Genomic DNA, 20304 nt, shown 5'->3' on the forward strand with positions numbered 1-20304 from the left:
CGCGCCGCTCCGCATCTTACGCAAATTACGTAACGAGTCACTGGCGAGGCTTTTTCAGCTGGTTAGCCCAAAAAACATCCCAGAACATGAGCAGCAAAACCAGACGAAGAAAGACAATAAGATAACAAATCACTCCGAGAATAGAAAGATAACCTGTTTAGGTACGTAATGTCTTCTTTAAACTTTTGCAGAAATGTGTTAAAATCAGCTGTGTGTGTGTGTTTATGAATGACTGTGTGTGTGTGTGGGCAGAAATTCAGCGTTAGCTCGCTAGTTAGCATGTTAGCTAGTTAGCATCAAGGCCTATAAAAGCAGGCTAGGACACTGCGTCATATTTTTTCCTGGGTGGGCATAGCGCATGCGCAGTAGAATCCGGTCTAGCCCTCGCTGAGATTGAGCCAAGCAAAGCAAGACAGCTTTATTGTTATTATTTCGAGAATAAAGTCGTAATATTATGATAATAAAGTCATAGGTTTACGAGGAAATTTTTTTGTAATATTATGATAATAAAGTCGTAATATTATGATAATAAAGTCATAGGTTTACGAGAAAAAAAAGTTGTATTATGAGGATAAAGTCATAATATTATGATAATAAAGTCATAATATTATGAGAATAAAGTCGTAATATTATGAGAATAAAGTCATAATATTATGAGAATAAAGTCCATAGGTTTACGAGAAAAAGAAAGTTGTAATATTATGAGAATAAAGTCATAATATTACGAGAATAAAGTCATAATATTATGATAATAAAGTCGTAATATTATGATAATAAAGTCATAGGTTTACGAGAAAAAAAAGTTGTATTATGAGGATAAAGTCATAATATTATGATAATAAAGTCATAATATTATGATAATAAAGTCATAATATTATGAGAATAAAGTCGTAATATTATGAGAATAAAGTCCATAGGTTTACGAGAAAAAGAAAGTTGTAATATTATGAGAATAAAGTCGTAATATTATGAGAATTAAGTCATAATATTACGATAGGTTTATCCCTGTATTATTACAACTTTTTTTCTCATTAAGTTATGACTTTATCCTCGTAATATTATGATTTTTTTCTCATTAAGTTATGACTTTATCCTTGTAATATTACAACTTTTTTTCACATTAAGTTCTGACTTTATCCTCGTAATATTATTACTTTTTTCTCATTAAGTTATGACTTTATTCTCATAATATTATGATTTTTTTCTCATTAAGTTATGACTTTATCCTCGTAATATTACAACTTTTTTCTCATTAAGTTATGACTTTATTTTCGTAATATTATGACTTTTTTCTCATTAAGTTATGACTTTATCCTTGTAATATTACAACTTTTTTCTCATTAAATTATGACTTTATTCTCGTAATATTATGACTTTATTCTCATAATATTACGACTTTATTCTCGTAATATTATGACTTTATTCTCATAATATTACAACTTTCTTTTTCTCGTAAACCTATGACCTTATTATGGTAATATTATGACTTTATTCTCATAATATTACAACTTTCTTTTTCTCGTAAACCTATGACCTTATTATGGTAATATTATGACTTTATTCTCATAATATTACGACTTTTTTCTCGTAATATTATGACTTATTCTCGTAATGTTACAACTTTTTTTCTCATTAAGTTATGACTTTATTCTCGTAATATTATGACCCCTTTTTCTCATAAAGTTGACTTTATTCAGTATAAGATTATTATGTGGTTTATTAAAAGGCAGCAGCAGAAACAGGAAAGTGTTAAGCAAGCTTCAGTTACACTGCGCATGCGCAAAATATACAAGACCTGTGTCCGTCCTTTCCATAGGCCTTGGTTAGCATGCTAGCTAGTTAGCATGCTAGCTTCTTTCAGGCTACGTCCTGCTAACGACCACAGAGGCTGGTAAACGCTAGCTAGGCAGCGAGTTCACACGCCACAGCATTCAGTACACATCGTGACTGTTGCGGTTGTTTTGCTCGCCTCCGTTTCTCCAGCTTTATCATAACTGAGCTGGTTGAATGAAGCTAATGAAGCTAACGCTGTCAGGCTACACCGAGAGGCCAAAACACTCGCACACAAACTACTGTGGTCCAGTTTCAGTGTTAGTGGGATTAAAACGCCTTTAAGGTTCGGCCAAACTGCGTTTAATGACTAATGTCATGAAATATCATCAGTGTTTCCTTTCTTTTTCAAATTACTGCTTTTTGGCAGTTTCAAAATGTATTCATTTGTAGAACATGTTTTTGAAGTGGCCTGATTCAGTCATGTTGGCAGGTCATTTTATACATTTAAAAAAACATTATAGGATATATAGAGTAAAGTATATAGGATGTATAGTGTAAAGTAAGTGTATATAGGATGTATAGTGTAAAGTATATAGGATGTATAGTGTAAAGTATATAGGATGTATAGTGTAAAGTAAGAGGTATATAGGATGTATAATGTAGAGTAAGTGTATATAGGATGCATTGTGTAAAGTAAGTTGTATATAGGATGTATAGTGTAAAGTAAGTGTTATATAGGATGTATAGTGTAAAGTAAGTGTATATAGGATGTATAGTGTAAAGTAAGTGTATATAGGATGTAAAGTAAATGTATATAGGATGTATAGTGTAAAGTAAGTGGTATATAGGATGTATAGTGTAAAGTAAGTGTATATAGGATGTAAAGTAAGTGTATATAGGATGTATAGTGTGAAGTAAGTTGTATATAGGATGTATAGTGTAAAGTAAGTTGTATATAGGATGTATAGTGTAAAGTAAGTGTTATATAGGATGTATAGTGTAAAGTAAGTGTATAACTGAGATACGATCTTAAACATGTTATCTGGGATATACTGTATTTAGCGCCAGTAAAGGCTGTTGGGATTGACTATAAACAATAGAAAAAAAATATTACCATGTAATACATTTATATCTATATAATATATAATATAATGGCTATTTTCTAGTAAGTATATTATGAGTATATAACATACATGTATAATAAACTGTAATTGTTTTGTGAGTAATGCACCTTATGTGTGTAAACCAATCCTTTGGTCAATAATTGTATTGTAGTGTAGTGTAATATAATAATGGTAGGAGGAGTAATATTGGTGTTCTGTGTCACTTCTGGAAAGTGGCATTGGTTCAACCTGTGAAGATCTGAATCACTTCCTGAACCAGTCACGCGGTATGGCCGGGCAGCGAGGCTTCGAACGCCATCGATGACGTCATTAGTCTAAAACGATACAAGCCTCGATACGCGCATCGCGGAAAACTTCCTGGATTACTCGATACACGCTCCGAAGCCTCGGCACAGCACGTAAAATCACTACTGTTTACAAGTGCAGGTAGAAATCGCTTATAATAAGCTGACTTGGCAACTCTGTCCTCATGGCTCTGTTTTTAGGCTTTAAAAAAATCTAGCCCGTGACGGAAGACTTTGACCAATCACAGGTCATTTCAGGGAGAGAGAGAGCGTTCCTATTGGCTGTGCTCCAACCATGTGGGCGGTGCTTAGTATATCCTCAGCAGATCTTAACATGGCTGCCGCGTCACAAACTTTATATTTTACAGCTAAACAGTGCACTACAAGATGTTTCTGAAAACATTTGAGGAGAGAAATAGGCATTACAGTAACAGAATATTGATTCATATATGATATTAAAAAAAATTGAGGCAGTGCACACAGAAAAGTCGCAGCACGTATATCACCCCCCTGCAAATTAATTTCCCCCTCATGTGTTTGCATTGTCAGTAGATTACTGTATGAATCTAATTTTCGGTTATCGATAATAAAAAAAAAAAACACTTACAAAAATCTTTTAAGAACACAAGCAGATGGTGTATTAGGTCCTGATACCGAGGCTCCGGGCAGATGTTTTATTTTAATCGGCATATCTAAGAAACAGTTCCCGTGCATCAGATTTGTCTTCTTGGGGGAGAATCTGTTGAATCTGTTGTCCTAGTTGCTTAGTAATTGAGGTCAGGTCTGTAGCCCGTGGCGTGCAGTGTGTGGTGGATACTATTGGGTGTGAGGCTGCATGCAGGTTAGTGGGTGTAGTAAACTACTTTACTGTCACTGCTCAGCTTGATGTTGTACAACAAGAGAGGATCCAAAACATTGTTTACTAGGACTCAGGATAGCAAAATTGGTGTCTAAGAGATACTATTGTCATAACCTATTTTGCTTTACATATTTTGAAAAATAAATTAAGTATGTTTGCGATTATAGTTACCAGTGTATACCCTGAAAGTACATGTTAAGACATCATCAGTTGTTGTTGGGAAAGGGATGCAGAAATAAAGCGCTGGGGGTCAAAGAAACATTTAAAGTTGGTGTTTTATGTGTACCTAAAAATAAATTAGTTTTGATGCCAAGCTATTCAAAAACATATTTCCCAATTAACTACATGATAGAGTTTGTTCAAAGATATAAATATCAGGCACAGGCGAAAGCATTAAATAATAACCAGCTTTGGTACCGTTTTTTACCAAAGACGACTTGCTCAAACCAACGTGCAAAGGCCTCCGTCTTTTTAGATTGTATTCATGCAAGAGTTGCAAGCTCTTCTTTTAGCTGAGGCCAAAGATAGTGTGTGGGAGTGATGTTGCCTCTCGCTTTGCGCAGGCCTAACCCTCTCTCATATGGCCTATACGGTAGCATTGATTTTTGCTGTGAGTTGCTTAATCTGACAGAGGCCTCTGTGGGAGGAAAAAAACAGTGTTTGACCTGCTAAAGCGGATGTAATTACAGGCATAGGTCTAACTTCAGTCAAGGCAAAATGCTGTTAAATGTTATTGTGGAGTCTGATTTGAGCAAGTCTTTCAAAGCCGTTTGCTAATTCCCTCATGTGTTAAACTCGGCTGAGCACGGTTCCCACATAAACAACAGATTCAAGTTCTCAGGCAAAGAGTTGATGCAGCTGCACTGTAGTTGAAGTTGTTGTTGTAGCTCAGAAGTCCCTCTGAATCACTGTGTTCATAGGACGGTATCGGCATCAACCTCTTTTTTTTATTTTTTAAAGGCATTCAGCGACTGTTATTGGCTACAAATATCCTTGGGGGGGGGGGGGGTGATGAAATCAGAACGTCATTATCTGACTAGACCGTACTGTAAGTATTGTTTGTAATGGGGCAGTCACACAAAGAGCAAGTGAATGGCGCGCATGACGCACCGCGAACACGCGAAGGGAGTTGAAATATTTAAACTCAATCGAGAAATTTGCGTGACGCTGTGTCGCGAAAGCCTATCAGCGTTGCGATCCTCCCCCTGTCGTCACTGACGCTGAATCAGAAACGGAGGAAAAAATACTGTAGCCGTCTGTGGTCACCCAGAGCTACGATAGTACATCGTATCTGGACCAAACTCTTTGTATAAATGTATGTGTATAACCCACAGACCGCCTATGGTATAAACAACAACGTCGCTGCCGTATCTATGCCTAGATGACTTTATCTTGAATGTTGATTGAGTAGCTGCATAGCCTGGCACTGATCCATCCAAACTCTGTTCAGAAAACAACCATTTTAAAAGTTGTTTACTTGTCGTCTTGCGGACAGACCTGACAGAGCATGAATTCAGACTTTTTATAAATCGGCATTATTTGGTAGTTATTTCGGCATCCTTTTGATCCATTTATTGCAATTAAATCACAGCATAATCTGTTTATTTTGTGTATAGAGACGTGTGGCTTGCTAGATACATTCATTGCAATAACACTGCATGTGAATACAGCTCGCCGCCGGGTGATGTTATAAACCCAGACATGACGGTGGTTTGGTTTTCTGACATATTTGGAACTTCCACAACATGTACAAAGCTGCAACAGTGGTTATTTCTTCCATGGTTGATGGCGGAAAGAAATGTTGTTGGAATATAAATATATGCATACATTTGCATAAAGCAAACCTATTTGCCCACTCCCATGATGATAAGAGGATTAAGTACTTGACAAATCTGTATTTAAGGTTCATTTTGAACAGATAAAAAAATTGCATTTAATCGCGATTAACAATGGACAATTGTGCGATTAATTGTGATTAAATGTTTGAATGGATTGACAGCCCTAATAGAGTATAAACACATGCATTGCCATTTACCAGCCTGTTACAGCATGGAGAGCAGGAAGAGGTGGAGGGATTGATTGGATGTAAAAGGAAAATGGAGTGCAGAGGAAAACTGAGAGGAGAGGAGGAAGGAATGGGAGAAGCCAGGATGAGTGTTATTATTAGAAGAGGAAATCAGAAACACCAGAGAACATGTCCTGTCCTCCTGGAGGAAGATCTGGCCTGGTTTTTCTGTTAGGAAGGCCAAATGCTGTCAGTTGGTTTCTACTATAGATTTTAAAATAAAAACATTTCAATTTCCAAAATGTTAACTGAATGCAAAAAATGATTTAATTATATTTTCAAAATCTAGGGAATGAGTTTACTGCCAACTTGTCCAAACCATACCTTCTGCTCCCTACACCAAATTGAATGCCATTATAATTTTGTCCAATTGATTTGTTATAGTAGCCTTATTTAAATAGGCCAGTTCATAGGCTATAGAAGCAATTTGTCATTTTACTTTTGAGCTGAAATGCTTCAGGAAGCCTAATAATGATGGATCTGTGTTGTCTGAAAAGTACTAGAGGTGTCACGAGAAATGACGCCGGTACTCGTCCCCACACATAACGACATGTTATGTTAAATTTAACAGATTAGTTCCTATAGTACAGATTCATTCATGAATAACAAGAGTCCCGACTCAAAACAGTAAATCTCTCGCGATCAAACGTGACTTTAGTGTAAACATGTATGTTGGATGACGGGCAGGAAGAATTAGCGATGTTAGTTTTTACTTTGTACTGAAAATTCACGAAGGATGGCTGGATGAAGTCACGGAGACACGTTAAACACTCGTGTTGTTGCTACAAATCAACAAGTTGGTCCTCCATTTCTGAGCTCCACCTTACTACTACTTTATGCTTCACGTTTTGCATTAGCTCATGCATTAGCCACGGCCGCCATGACGGCGGTGGTTGTCCTTCCGCTTCAGTCAACTTGTTCTCAATTGTCTATTGTGACTGCGTCATCGGCTGTCCTCGGGGTTCCCCACACACAACAGGATATCCGACAGTAAATATTGTACATGTTTAATATTTACGATTTGAAATCGGTGCGGCAAGGATGGACTTCCGAGCCGATCGGGGGATGTAAAAAACACTCTTAACATACCTCACACCACAGGAATATCTGGAAATATAATCTTCAGAACTAACAAAAAAACGATGCTTTGCTGACGATTGTCGAGGGGAGGGAATCGGGCCCAAAATCAGCTCGGTTCTTGTGTAGTGTGTACCCGGCATTAGCTGTTAGCAGCCGGTGGGCAGCACAGTCCTGCTTGGCTAAATAACGGAGCTAACAGCTGACGTACAGAGGGCACATTATGATGTGTTCAAGCTCTGTTCAGTAAAAATGGACAAAGGGAAAATTATAACGTTATCATGTGTTCAAATGTAATCTTGTAAAATTGAGTTTTTGGTGAGAACGTTGAGGCAGATCATCAAGGATTAATAATAAATTCGCAAAACAAACGTGCAAACTGAAATAAAGGAGTGTATGTTGAAGTACATGGGATTTATTGTTTTGTTTTTTACTGTGGTATTGAATTTGATATCGAGAATCGTGGAGTTTTGGTATTGATTTTGTTATTGTGACATCCTTAGAAAGTATTGTGTTATGCATGAAGTATTTAAATATGGTTCAGCTTTCATGAAATCATTTGAATCTAATCTTCTTCTTCTGTCTTTCAGGTGGTACGTTGAAACATCCGGCACACAGCATCCCTCACACCCGGAGGCCAAAGCTTCGCCTGGTGTTCTGTAGGACTAAGCAGCTGTGTGACAGATTACCAGTGGATGAGTACAGACATCCAGCGTTTATAGGATCTCATGCTCTAAAACCAACTAGCCAAGACCTATGGCAATAAATCACACGCCTAAAGTATTTACCCGAATACCAGATGTAAGAAAGGGGGTACCTCTGGACTAGTTTTTGATAAACTCAACACAGTCCTGCGGTCAAAGTCTGCAGTGGGGTTGGGGTGCATGGGTGTTGTACTGACAGCAGGCTGTTGTCATGGTGGACTGGTATGTCTGAGCCTGAAGCTAGCATAGCTTCGCAGTTTCATATAGCATGTTAGCATATGGCTAACCACGTATGGTGACTGATCAGGCCATTATCCTCTTCCCCTCCATCACCATCTCTGGCCCCCTTCAAGGGGGTATAAACTAGCTGGTAGTGGTGCCCCCTTACCCCGTCATCTCTTCATTTCTCTTTCATTTAGCCATCTATCCACCCCCACCCCAACAATCATCAGCTTTCTTTCGCCCTCATCAGCCCTCCTCACTTTTTTTGTCGTACTAAGCACTCTTTCTCTCTGCCTAACTCGGCTCTCGTCCTTTATGATATCCACTTCTTTCCTTTGAATTCATCGCACATCTGTCCCACCACAGCTCAGTCCCTGCCCTCTTTAAATTCAAACCTCAAGCCCACTTTAATTCACACTTTGGCCCTGCCTAGACCACCCTGAACGTCTGACAGTCGAGCCGCTGGGCAGTTGTTTTTGGTAGTTGCATTTGGTTGCATGGAATCGGCTTAACCGTGGAGAGGCCAGGCTACCACAAACTGATGGACTTTGACAAGCGGGGAGTAGGGGGAGGAGGAGGAGGAGGTGGTGGCGGTGGAGGAGGAGGAGGAGGTGGTGGTGGTGGTGGTGGTGCAGGTGGAGGAGGTGGAGGGAAGGGGGAGACAGAGGAGGGGAAGAGGATGCCCGGGAAGACGGGGAGTCGATCAGGGCACAGTGGCCGGGGTGCCAGCTCCAACTCCGGGGTTCTGATGGTCGGACCAAACTTCCGGGTCGGAAAGAAGATCGGCTGTGGGAACTTTGGAGAGCTGCGACTTGGAAAGAACCTGTACACCAACGAATACGTGGCTATCAAACTGGTAAAAAATTATTACAGTATTGTAGTGCAGCACACTTTATTTGTGTTGAGAATTATGAATCCATATTTCAGACAAATTAAAAAAACGTTTGTGTTTTGATCACCCTGAATATGGCAGTATTGTCAGAAAAAATATGAATTATACTACCTCTATTGTGTGACAAAAAAATAATAATATTCTAATTCAAACATAATCCTCCTTTTGTAGGAGCCAATCAAGTCGCGGGCGCCACAGCTCCACCTAGAATATCGCTTCTACAAACAGCTGGGAAGCTCAGGTGAGAACCCCTGTCCCTTTCCGTCAGGCTTTCTACTGGGAGAGTTAGCCGAGCTTTAATGGAATGGTTTGCATGTTACCAACATTTATAATGAAGTTAGCACTAATGCCAGCTAGCAAATAAGACTTTTTAAGCTATGTCTTTTTTGCTCTTAGCATACTTTCTGCCCAATTTGGTACGCCCGTTTCCTTATGCCCTGCAGACCTGGGGAGGGTGTAGACAGCTATGTTCTACCTCTGTGTACAGACATGGGCTGCGGTCGAAAAGTTAAAAAAATGACGTCCTTTCCGAACCACTTTTCCTCGACCTCGATGGAAAACATGAGGTCAAGGAAAGATGTGAAGAAGAATTCAGATTACTTAGGAAAAGACAACCGTGGTGTTAAAAGAATCCGACTGCGCGACTACCAAAACTACAATGTTCTGAAGATGGTCTAAGACGGTGTTAGAGAGAGATACGACAGGTCCTTCTGCTGCTACACTCTACATCAACATATAATAAATGACTATCTGACCTAACGTGGACAACCGGTGAAAAGTATCACTTCATTACCAAGGTTGGAATGGAAATAAAAAAGGATATATATGATATATTGAGTTAATTATTGGAGTTATGGAGAAGGAGTTTAGGACCATATGTGTAGGCTGTACTTCTTCCTTCTCCTTTTCAGACATTTAATATTTATTTATGTTGATTATTTGTTAATTGTTTGCTATATGTTTACTGTTCATTTTATATGTTATTCTTGTTTTGTCTTTTACTTAGGTATTTGTTACACGTTCAAAACAATTAAAAGTACGGTCAAACTAAATAGTTGTCACTGTCCACTCATATTCATCAACATGAATCCCAATTGATGCGCAGAATGGTGCGTCGCTTCGGCCGCAAGGAATTGTGGGACGGCATTATCTCCTTTCCTTTTGGTAAAGGATGCTCCGGTGTATCCTACGCTAAAGGAGATAAGAAAGGAAGCATTGAAGCACCTTTCCTTAACATTTAGAGGATTCAAACAGCTCTTATCACGGCTGCTACTGAGATACTTCCGGGTCATTTCACTCCGCTAGGAACCTTCCTGAAAAGACTTTTCGACCGCAGCCATTGCTTCACACTTTCTTTCCACTACAACACCCGGGAGGTTCATGCTGTCCCCCCCCCCTCACTGTGCCGACACCCAGACCAACCAGTATGAGTTGTTTCAGACTCTGCGCAGGCGCTTCACCTCACCGATATCACTGATCAATGTATGGTGTTTATTAGGGGTGGGAACGCTATTCTCACGATACAATCTTACTGCGATTTTAAACATTTTGCGATATGCTGAGTATTGCGATATACTGTAAGATATATTTTTTTAACTGCAAATTATGCAGTTTGTCAACATCTGTTTCATCTAATAAGATACAGTTTTCAGTTTTCCAGAGTTTTCATTCACATATCTTGAGGTCAGAGGTTTGAAATTTGGCCATGCCAGTTTTTCCTAGTTTTTCTAGTGTTCTTCCCGACAAGCTAACATGACATTGATTTTCTTAGGTTTCCTAGTTTGATATGATACCAGTATCTTCACTCTAGCTTTAAGACTGAGCCCGCTACCACCTCTGAACGACAGACTAGCATTCAGACCCGACGGCGGACTGTCGGATTGTTAAGCAGTTAATAGTTTATATAACACAAGATTGATATTTGACGTCTGTGTATCGATACAATATTGCCACGCGAAATATCGCAATACTATGCTGTTTTGATTTTTCACTGAAATGTGTCCAGCTCCTGTTCTGACTGTCCTTTCTTTATCTGTTCATCCAGAGGGCGTACCCCAGGTGTTTTACTTTGGACCGTGTGGTAAATACAATGCTATGGTTCTGGAGCTACTGGGACCCAGCTTAGAAGATCTGTTTGACCTCTGTGACCGGACCTTCTCTCTAAAGACTGTACTCATGATAGCCATACAACTGGTAAGACAAACACATATAAAATCTATTTTTATTTTTTTTTATCTCAAAAACACTTGTAGTTTATTTTTGGATTACTTAGCGCTGCCTTTTATTTTGCTCCTTAGATAACCCGCATGGAGTTTGTCCACACCAGAAGCCTGATCTATCGAGACGTGAAGCCTGAGAACTTCCTGGTGGGCCGACCCGGCTCCAAACGGCAACACACCATCCACATCATAGACTTTGGCCTGGCGAAAGAATACATAGACCCAGAGACCAAGAAACACATCCCATACAGAGAACACAAGAGTCTGACTGGAACTGCTCGATATATGAGCATCAATACACATCTGGGGAAAGGTGAGCTGCTCCCTCATGCTACATGTGCACACATGTACCACTCTTAACGCAAATCATAGATCCATACCATATCACCCGTAGATGTCTAAGGCTTTGTAAGAACTGTTTCCCTTTTTCATCCCACTTGAGTTTGCAGGCGTGCTCAACACATAGTTTGCCTTGACAACATTCATCTGTCCTGACTGAGAGCAATTTAAAGCCTTTGTTGTTGTTCTGTGTTTCAGAGCAAAGCAGGCGGGATGACCTGGAAGCTCTGGGCCACATGTTCATGTACTTCCTGCGAGGCAGCCTACCCTGGCAGGGGCTCAAGGTGAGGAGGCAGTCGACCAGCCGTCCTGTGTGTTTTGTTTTGTTTTCCCCCCCTTCATCACCTCTGTGAATAAATTCCACCGTGTCTCTGTCTTCATTAGGCTGACACTCTGAAAGAACGTTATCAGAAGATCGGAGACACCAAGAGAGACACACCGATAGAGGTCCTCTGTGAAAGCTTCCCAGGTTCGTATACACACGCTTCAACAAACAAAACAAAAAGTGTTTCTGCACAGCTGTTGCATAAATGATCAGGTTAGCATATGTTGATCAAATCTTGTGTGTGTTTCTCTGTGTGTGCGTGGGTTTGGTGCCTGTGTGTATGCAACAGAAGAAATGGCCACCTACCTGCGGTACGTGCGTCGCCTGGACTTCTTCGAGAAGCCGGATTACGACTACCTGAGGAAACTCTTTACGGACCTCTTTGACAGAAACGGATACATCTTCGACTACCAGTACGACTGGACTGGAAAGCCACTGGTTAGTGTGGAGCGGGTGTTTTGTGCTGTCTGAGCTGAACTCAAAGAGTGACACATAATCATATGGCTGATCTACTGTGTAAACAGGAAGTGATAAAGTAGGCGTGCTATTATTTAGGGCCGCTAAAGCAATAATACATTTGTTTTAACGTTTTCTTTAACGCATTTACGCATAACTTGTAGGTTTTAGCGGGCTCAGTTTTAAAGCTGGAGTGAAGATACTTTGATCATATGAAATTAGAAAACCTGATGAATCCATTGGTACCAACCATGTCAGACTACCTCGTCGCTGAGGAGGCCAAATAACGCTCCAGACTTACGACAAATTTTGGCGAAAACTGGAAAAACTGTCATTTTTAAAGGGGTCCCTTGACCTCTGACCTCAAGATATGTGAATGTAAATGGGTTCTATGGGTACCCACGAGTCTCCCCTTTACAGACATGCCCACTTTATGATAATCACATGCAGTTTGGGGTCAAGTCATAGTCAAGTCAGCACACTGACACACTGACAGCTGTTGTTGCCTGTTGGGCTGCAGTTTGACATGTTATGATGTGAGCATATTGTTTTATGCTAAATGCAGTACCTGTGAGGGTTTCTGGACAATATCTGTCATTGTTTTGTGTTGTTAATTGATTTACAATAATAAATATATACATACATTTGCATAAAGCAGCATATTTGCCCACTTCCATGTTGATAAGAGTATTAAATACTTCACAAATCTCCCTTTAAGGTACATTTTTAACTGATAAAAATGAATCGCAATTAACTATTTTAATTGATTGACAGCCTTGATATTAATTTCTCTTATCTCCAAAAAGTGAAAGACACTTCCTCCTCCATTCTTTGTGAAGTGTAATCTGAATTTACTCACTTTTGAGTGAGTTCAACAGACAATAATGAAGTTGAAATAACGTGAGCTTTGAGTTCAGCGGTGAGGTTTTGAACTTTGAGTTGTTCACAATGCTGCAACATTCAGCGTCATCGCTCTCACGCTTCTACATCAGTATTTAAATGGCAACATAATAGTTTATTGTAGGGGGGGGCCTCTAGTGTACGACAGCGTTATCCATCAAGATCAATAATAGGATGTAAAGAAACGTCATGTAACCAAATGTGCATTTCCTCACTCTGATCCCATGTTGATGATCCCACTTCCTGTGTGTTTAGCCCACTCCTATTGGTCCGGTGGCCAGCGAGACTCCACTTCAGACGAGCAACCGAGAGAAAGCACCGCAGACCAAAAACCAGGTACACTCACTCTGAACAAATAATGCAACATGATGCACGTGTTGCACATTCACATGATTTATTACAGTCTGAGTATTTGAGAGAGATTCTGTATATATTTGCCAAACTGTCAATACCAGCTTAAAAAAACACGTATGTGCCAGTCTAGTGAAAAAGTAACACTGTACGTCAGCCTCACACACACACACACACACACACACACACACACACACACACACGCACACGCACACGCACACGCACACACACACACACACACACACACACACATGAAGCAGCCCTGCCTCTCCTTCACTCTCCTGCTCCCTCAGCTCTTGTCACTTTCTTGTTTGCTCCACTTGCAAAACAAAGCCGTGTTGGCCGTGTCGCAGGGTTAACTGGCTTCGGTTTCTTTATCAATCATCACCAAATAATCGGCACTAAAAGAAAGCAGCAAATATGCAAGAGGTGATCCAAACTGTTAAAAGGAACAATATGCAGCAGTGACGGCTAGCGGTTTAAAATGGGTACTGCAGGCCACATTCAAAATATTGGGAGAGAGAGTTGTCTCTCTGTTTTTTGAACATTAAAGCATGTAAACCCATGTTAAACCCAAAATACAAGTATGAACCTGAAAATTAGCATGATAGGTGCATTTGAATACAGTGGATGGATCCCAAATTGGGAAATTCTGATGTTACAGCAGCAGGTTATTCAGACAAAGCACAGGGACAGTAAATATATAATAAAAAACACTAGAGATAATATCTGTAGTGTACACACAATATAAAGAATATATTAGAATACACTATAAATGTACCAGACTACTACCACTAGCTTAGAAAATACAAAATAGGAATATAGAATAACAATAACATACTATATACAATACAATAGCAAAGTGTGCAAGTTACAATTTTTCTTAAAGGGACTGTTTGTAACTTCTTACCCGTATAAATCATTGCGGTTCGGCGTCCCATGCACGCTCGCGTGTGGCTACGCTGGTCAGACGAGACTCCAACACAAACTACACGGAAGCACCAAAACCGCAAAGTTGTATCTAGTGAAGCCCGTCTGTTAAACAGTGTTGGCCGCGGTTGGAGGACGCGGGGGAGACCGTAGCTTTGGTCTCCAGGACCGGAGTCTCTGCTGTACTCTGCTCCTCTGCTTGCCTTCACTCACACACCGCGCTCGTTCTAGCTATTTCGCTCCACTCTCACGTGCATGCTGCTCACTCCACACTGCAGAAGAGTTAGTTTAGCTCTGAGAATATCTAGTGAATGTTCAGTGGACGTTTGTGCAGAAATAACTGCTGCAGCTCCTCCAGACCAACAGAGGTTTCCCGTGTCTTGTGAAGTGACGGCGGGGCTCCACAGCGAGTAACGATATCGTCTCCGACCAAAGCTCCGGCGTCTCCCCCGTTCCCTCCGGCCGCGGTCGGGAGGCTGAGGCAGGAAAAGCCAACACTAGGATCAGCATTGATTCATGGAGAGACCTCCGTCTGGTCAGCTAACATTACTGCCAAGCAGCTGAAATATAGTTTTGAGCGATGCTCGTTCACGTCTATGTAGAGCGAGCACAAGCGCGAGGAACAGGACGCTGACTTTCGTTGCCTTAACGGCCACAGGTGTCGCTGTTAACAAGCACTTTCTGATTCTTACATAGAGTCCCTTCAAAATAAAATGAAATGAGGTAGTAAACCAATGTGCGAGTGTGGTTGAGACAGACACTATAGAGCTGAGAGTTCTCTGTTAGACGGAGGTGAGGTGTTGTCGAGGGTTATAGCTCTGGGCAGGAAAGATTTGCTGTACCGGTCCTCGTGACAGCGAAGCTGAATCAGTCACATATACAGTATGAATATATTACTTGTTCCTTTAACGGACTAGAATAAGGTTCTCCTGTACCACCTGGATAGTTAATGGTTAAGTTATATTGCCTGTGTAAAGTATTGGCTGGACTTTGTCTATCTATTCACACGAGGAGCGCAGAGACCCGCTGATCCCAGCAGGACGTCAGTAGAGTAGGCGGTCCTTAATGTGGCCCAGACCACCTCTGAATGTGGTCTGAAAGATCCGATCTCAATGCGTCTCGAGTGCGTTCACACCTGTACTTAGAGCTGTCCACTTGTGATCGGATCACTGAGGACACATGTTAACACCAGGTCTGAACAGGACCAACGAACATAGACCACCTCCTTCCCCCTTTTTTGCATGGGGCCTCCACACATGCAGAGTCTCCTTGTGCACTCTCACTGTACCGCACACTTGAGTGCTCACCCTCCTGTTGCTCCTCCACCAAATACTGACTCTGAACTCACTATTTCTTTTCTCTTTCCTCATTCTTTTCTCTCCTCCTCACCGTGCTGCTGCTCTCCTCACTGCTTTCCCTTCTCCTCTCCTCTCTTTTCCACCCTGTCCCCTCCCCTTTCCACGGCGAGCCTCCTCTTCCATCTTACCGGTCCTCTTCATCTTTTCCCTCCTCCACCACCTCCTCCACCTCTTCCTCCTCTTCCTCCTCCTCCTCCTCCCTCCCTCCCTCCTCGTTTCTCCTGCGATCGGCTCCTCTAGTCTCCAGAGGGGAAAGGCAGTGAGTCGCAGCCCACTCCAGTGACCAATCGAGAGCTGCTAGGCTCCCATCTCACTGCTGATAGGCTGGGCGGGTCCGTCCAGGTACTGAGAGGACGGGTTAGCTCCGCTGGCTTCTTGTCTGTCTGCCTACTTGTCTGTCTGCCTGCATGACTTTCTCTGAGACGGCGCAGGGGCTGATCTCAAGTCTGTTTTCTCACAACAACTCAATAATTCCCTCACATGGGACTATTGTAATAGAGATTCTAAATTAAACCTTCCACGTTTTACATACCTTTACGTTTACACACCATATGTTAGGCAATGTGTTTTATTTCAAACTACTCCGCCCTTTTTCACATTAAAATAATGGAGACTTTATGCAAGGGGACAGAAGGTTGTGGCCTGGCTTCTCTACTGCTCTTATTGAACTGTTTGGCTTTCAGCTAGTGCTGACTTGGCCATGATCGAGCCACGGTGCAGAGGTGAATGTGGTGCTGTGAAGTGGATGTTTATTGAGTATTTACATGTGACGTAATCCATGTCGAATCATATTTGGATTCAATGCATTCTGAAGCACTAGTAGTTTTCCTGTGCTAAGCTGGGCGTACACTGTACTAGGGATGCTAATTTGGAAAGATTTTCTTAACCGATAACCGACCCTCGTTAACCGATTATTAACCCTTAACCGACGAGATTTGTGCGTCGCATGCAGCGGTGCGCCAGCTGCAGTGTATGAGCACAACAGACAACTGAGTCCCCAGATCACCCGTCTGAGGGAGCGTTAACTTAGCGGTGTTGCGTGTCATGTGGCGGACACGCAGCCACTTTCTCAGTAAAAGTCTCCACCGCACATTTAGTTTAGTTTAGCAGGTTGTCAGCTGTGTGTCTGCCCGGCGTAAATTTAGCGAGTGTCCGACAAACAGTGTGTGTATTTGTGCATTCCTCGCCACCTGCGAGTCAATATAACGTTACGCCGCTGCCTCTTTCTTTTTATAGACGTTTCAGCAGACAGGATGGCACAGATGATCCAAGATCTATTTTACACGTACAGTGTGAGCACTCAGGTCGTGAGCTTTGGCGTAAAAGAAAAACACATTTCAGGCATGCCAGGCGCACTGAAGGGATGGGAAATATTCAAAAGAAAAAGTCAAATAGGTGAAATGTGTAAAGGAACTAAAAACAGGTGCAGCAGGACTGTACTAGCATATGAATGATATCAGAGCGGCTGCTGTTAAAGAGTGAAGTTAAACAGTTTCAAGGCCACAAAGTCGTCGTTGCTTTTTGTTTTAAGTCATGACGCAGAGGTGTCGCTATTTTGCATGGCAGCAAAATGAATGTTGACAATGGCTGTATCTGTGGAGGTGTGAGGCTTCCCCGGAGGTCACAGCTCTTATGGACTATTTTTAAGACCACGTCCACATTAAGCTGGCTACATTTGAAAACAGTCTTGTCCTCTGTGAGGATGGAGAGCAGGACGCAGATGGACGTTTAACTAGCTGAGACTCAGCACAGTAACTGGGCTCTCACAAGAAGAGACTTTTATCTGCCTCTCAGTTGTTTTGGTGCATTTTTCACATAAGTTTTCAGATGTATCTGCCTTAGTGTGGACGTAATGCAAGTCTTTTTTAATTGTTGTCCCACCAATATCGGACGTTGGCACGCCTGTACTCATCCCTCCCCCATTTCTCACCTCCAGGTGATGAGTTCAACCAATGGGGAGCTGAATACAGACGACCCCACTGCAGGACACTCCAACGCACCAATCACAGCCAATGCAGAGGTGGAGGTGGCTGATGATACCAAGTAAGGACAAACACACACACACACACACACACACACACACACACACACACACAGGTTAAAGAGGACGCCAACACCTGCAACTCTTCTTTTAACCGTTAACAGCAAAAATATCCAAATTTAGATTTATGGTACGTGTCCATAGGGGCGTTTTTATATCACGAAGGGATGCGCCGCTTCCCAGCATTGGACTCCTGATGGGCTGTCACTAGACACAAGGCTCTCCCCCCACCTTCTATGGGTACCCACGAGTCTCCCCTTTACAGACATGCCCACTTTATGATAATCACATGCAGTTTGGGGCAAGTCATAGTCAAGTCAACACACTGACAGCTGTTTTTTATGCTAAATGCAGTACCTGTGAGGGTTTCTGGACAATATGTGTCATTGTTTTGTGTTGTTAATTGATCTCCAATGAGTAAGTAAAATTAGAAAGTTATCTCCATCTGGTGTGCGGTACTTTTCAAAATGATCTCAACGTGACTGCCAGGTCACAAACTTTCTCATTTTCCAGCTAAACAGTTCACTACAAGATGATTCTGAAAACATTTGAGGAGAGAAATAGGCATCACAGTAACAGAATATTGATTCATATTTGATCAGCACTGCCTAGTTTGACCGTCTGATCGGAGTTCGTGATTCGTGATTGACAGCTGCCTCTGTTGAATGAACAGCCAATAGGAACGCTCTCTCTCTCTGAAGTGACCTGTGATTGGCCAAAGTCTCCCGTCACGGGTTAGATTTTCTAAAGCCTGAAAACAGAGCCATGAGGAGCAGAAGTCTCTCAGAACACTTGAATTACAATATGCTGAAAGGTTATTATGCAATTTTTGCCCAATGATGCCAACACAAATATAGTGCCTACTGCCGCTTTAAGAAAACATCTCTGTTTGGTCCCCACAAAAATCAAACCATAATCATTTTACTGTGTTTCTTTAAATGAAAATGAAAAATGATCACTCTCTCACATCCCAATTGATTTCATGTCTGTTAATGATGCTTTGTGTGTTGCAGGTGCTGCTGTTTCTTCAAGAGGAGGAAGAGGAAAGCTCTCCAGAGACACAAATGAAGACGAGAGAGAAACCCTGGTCTCTTTGTGCTTTCTCTCTCTCTCTCTCTCTCTCTCTCTCTCTCTCTCTCTCTCTCTCTGTCTCTGTCTCTCTCTCTCTCTCTCTCTCTCTGTCTCTCTGTCTCTCTCTGTCTCTCTCTCTCTCTCTCTCTCTCTCTGTCTCTCCTGTCTCTCTCTCTCTCTCTCTCTCTCTCTCTCTCTCTCTCTCTCTCTCTGTCTCTCTCTCTCTCTCTCTCTCTCTCTCTCTCTCTCTCTCTCTCTCTCTCTCTCTCTCTCTCTCTCTCTCTCTCTCTAGCCCTCTTCATATAACCCTCTCTTTCTCCCTCAGTCCCCCCCCTCTCTTCTGACCCTCATTCTCTGCTGTCGGAGGTCCTGTAGTTTACCTTGGGTCGGCTGGACTGGCTGGACCACCGGGCAGCAGAAGATGTTTGCTGAGCTGATCTACTGGTTTTCGCTGCTCTGGAATGAGCAGACAGACAGTAACGCGTTTGCTGTTCCACCTCGGAGCTTTAACTGTGGACTAGCTGTACCAGCGGTGGAGTCTTCGTGTATTTATGGTCACAAACTGAAACTGGATCAACACAAACTGCTTGGGGGGGGACAAGTGACCACAAACACACAGTTGATAGACTGATTGGCTGACAGACTGGATTCAGCTGGTTTCTGGCTATGTTGTTGTTGTTCTTCCTTACTGACTGGTTCAGAGGAGTGTATTTCTGTGGAGATGGACAACAAAAGGATGGGAAGCATCGAGACTGTCGGACCACACAAAACACACACACACACACATATGTACAAACACGCTGCACACTTTCTCGAGCTCATCGTAAAGAGACTTCATGGACAAAAAGATGCAGCTCTCGCACATAGTCTATAAAGTTTTTATTCCCTCGGGTCAAAGGAAGTACACATTGAGCGGCTTGGTCTATTTCCTGCAACGGATTGAGCTCCGTGTACTTCTCAGACACATTCACCCCTCCCCCCCCCAAGAGGAAGACAAACCCTCACAACCACCAGAATCAAACGTTTAAAACAGACGTTTATGTGAAAACTATGCTTTTCCCTGTTTTAATTTGTAACTAAAAAGGTGACTGTCTACAATTTTTTTTTTTTTGTTTCTGTCTTTTTGAGTTCAAAAAGTTTGTGTTTAGTAGTTTGGAGTGTGTTCCTCAAAATGTTTTTTTTTTTTTAATAACTTGTATTTTTAATTTTTTTTTTTTTTGTTCCTCTTTCTCTCTGGGTTGGAGGATGGAAAGTCTGATATCTCCATTAAAAAACAACCAAACAAAATAAAAGCTGATCTTTATTTAAGGGTTT

At 41.6% G+C, this 20304-nt stretch overlaps 1 protein-coding gene across 6 annotated transcripts; it reads left to right on the forward strand.

The window, feature by feature from the left end:
- On the forward strand, positions 1-20282 carry LOC141776492 (casein kinase I-like). 6 transcript variants are annotated; one of them, XM_074650110.1, is made up of 12 exons: positions 1-161; positions 7773-8964; positions 9172-9241; positions 11045-11193; positions 11298-11532; positions 11757-11842; positions 11943-12027; positions 12173-12321; positions 13495-13575; positions 17815-17921; positions 18933-19099; positions 19283-20282. In XM_074650110.1, the coding sequence occupies exons 2-11, from the start codon at positions 8650-8652 to the stop codon at positions 18985-18987; spliced, it is 1332 nt and encodes a 443-aa protein (XP_074506211.1). In that variant the 5' UTR covers positions 1-161; positions 7773-8649; the 3' UTR covers positions 18988-19099; positions 19283-20282. The 6 variants fall into 6 exon arrangements, with proteins under 6 accessions (XP_074506211.1, XP_074506209.1, XP_074506210.1 ...); XM_074650108.1 differs by having other exon boundaries at positions 18933-19073; XM_074650109.1 differs by having other exon boundaries at positions 18933-19067.
- The last annotated feature ends 22 nt before the right edge of the window (positions 20283-20304 follow it).

The sequence above is a fragment of the Sebastes fasciatus genome, chromosome 11, assembly GCF_043250625.1.
Source record: "Sebastes fasciatus isolate fSebFas1 chromosome 11, fSebFas1.pri, whole genome shotgun sequence".
In the NCBI taxonomy this organism is placed as follows: Eukaryota; Metazoa; Chordata; class Actinopteri; order Perciformes; family Sebastidae; genus Sebastes; species Sebastes fasciatus.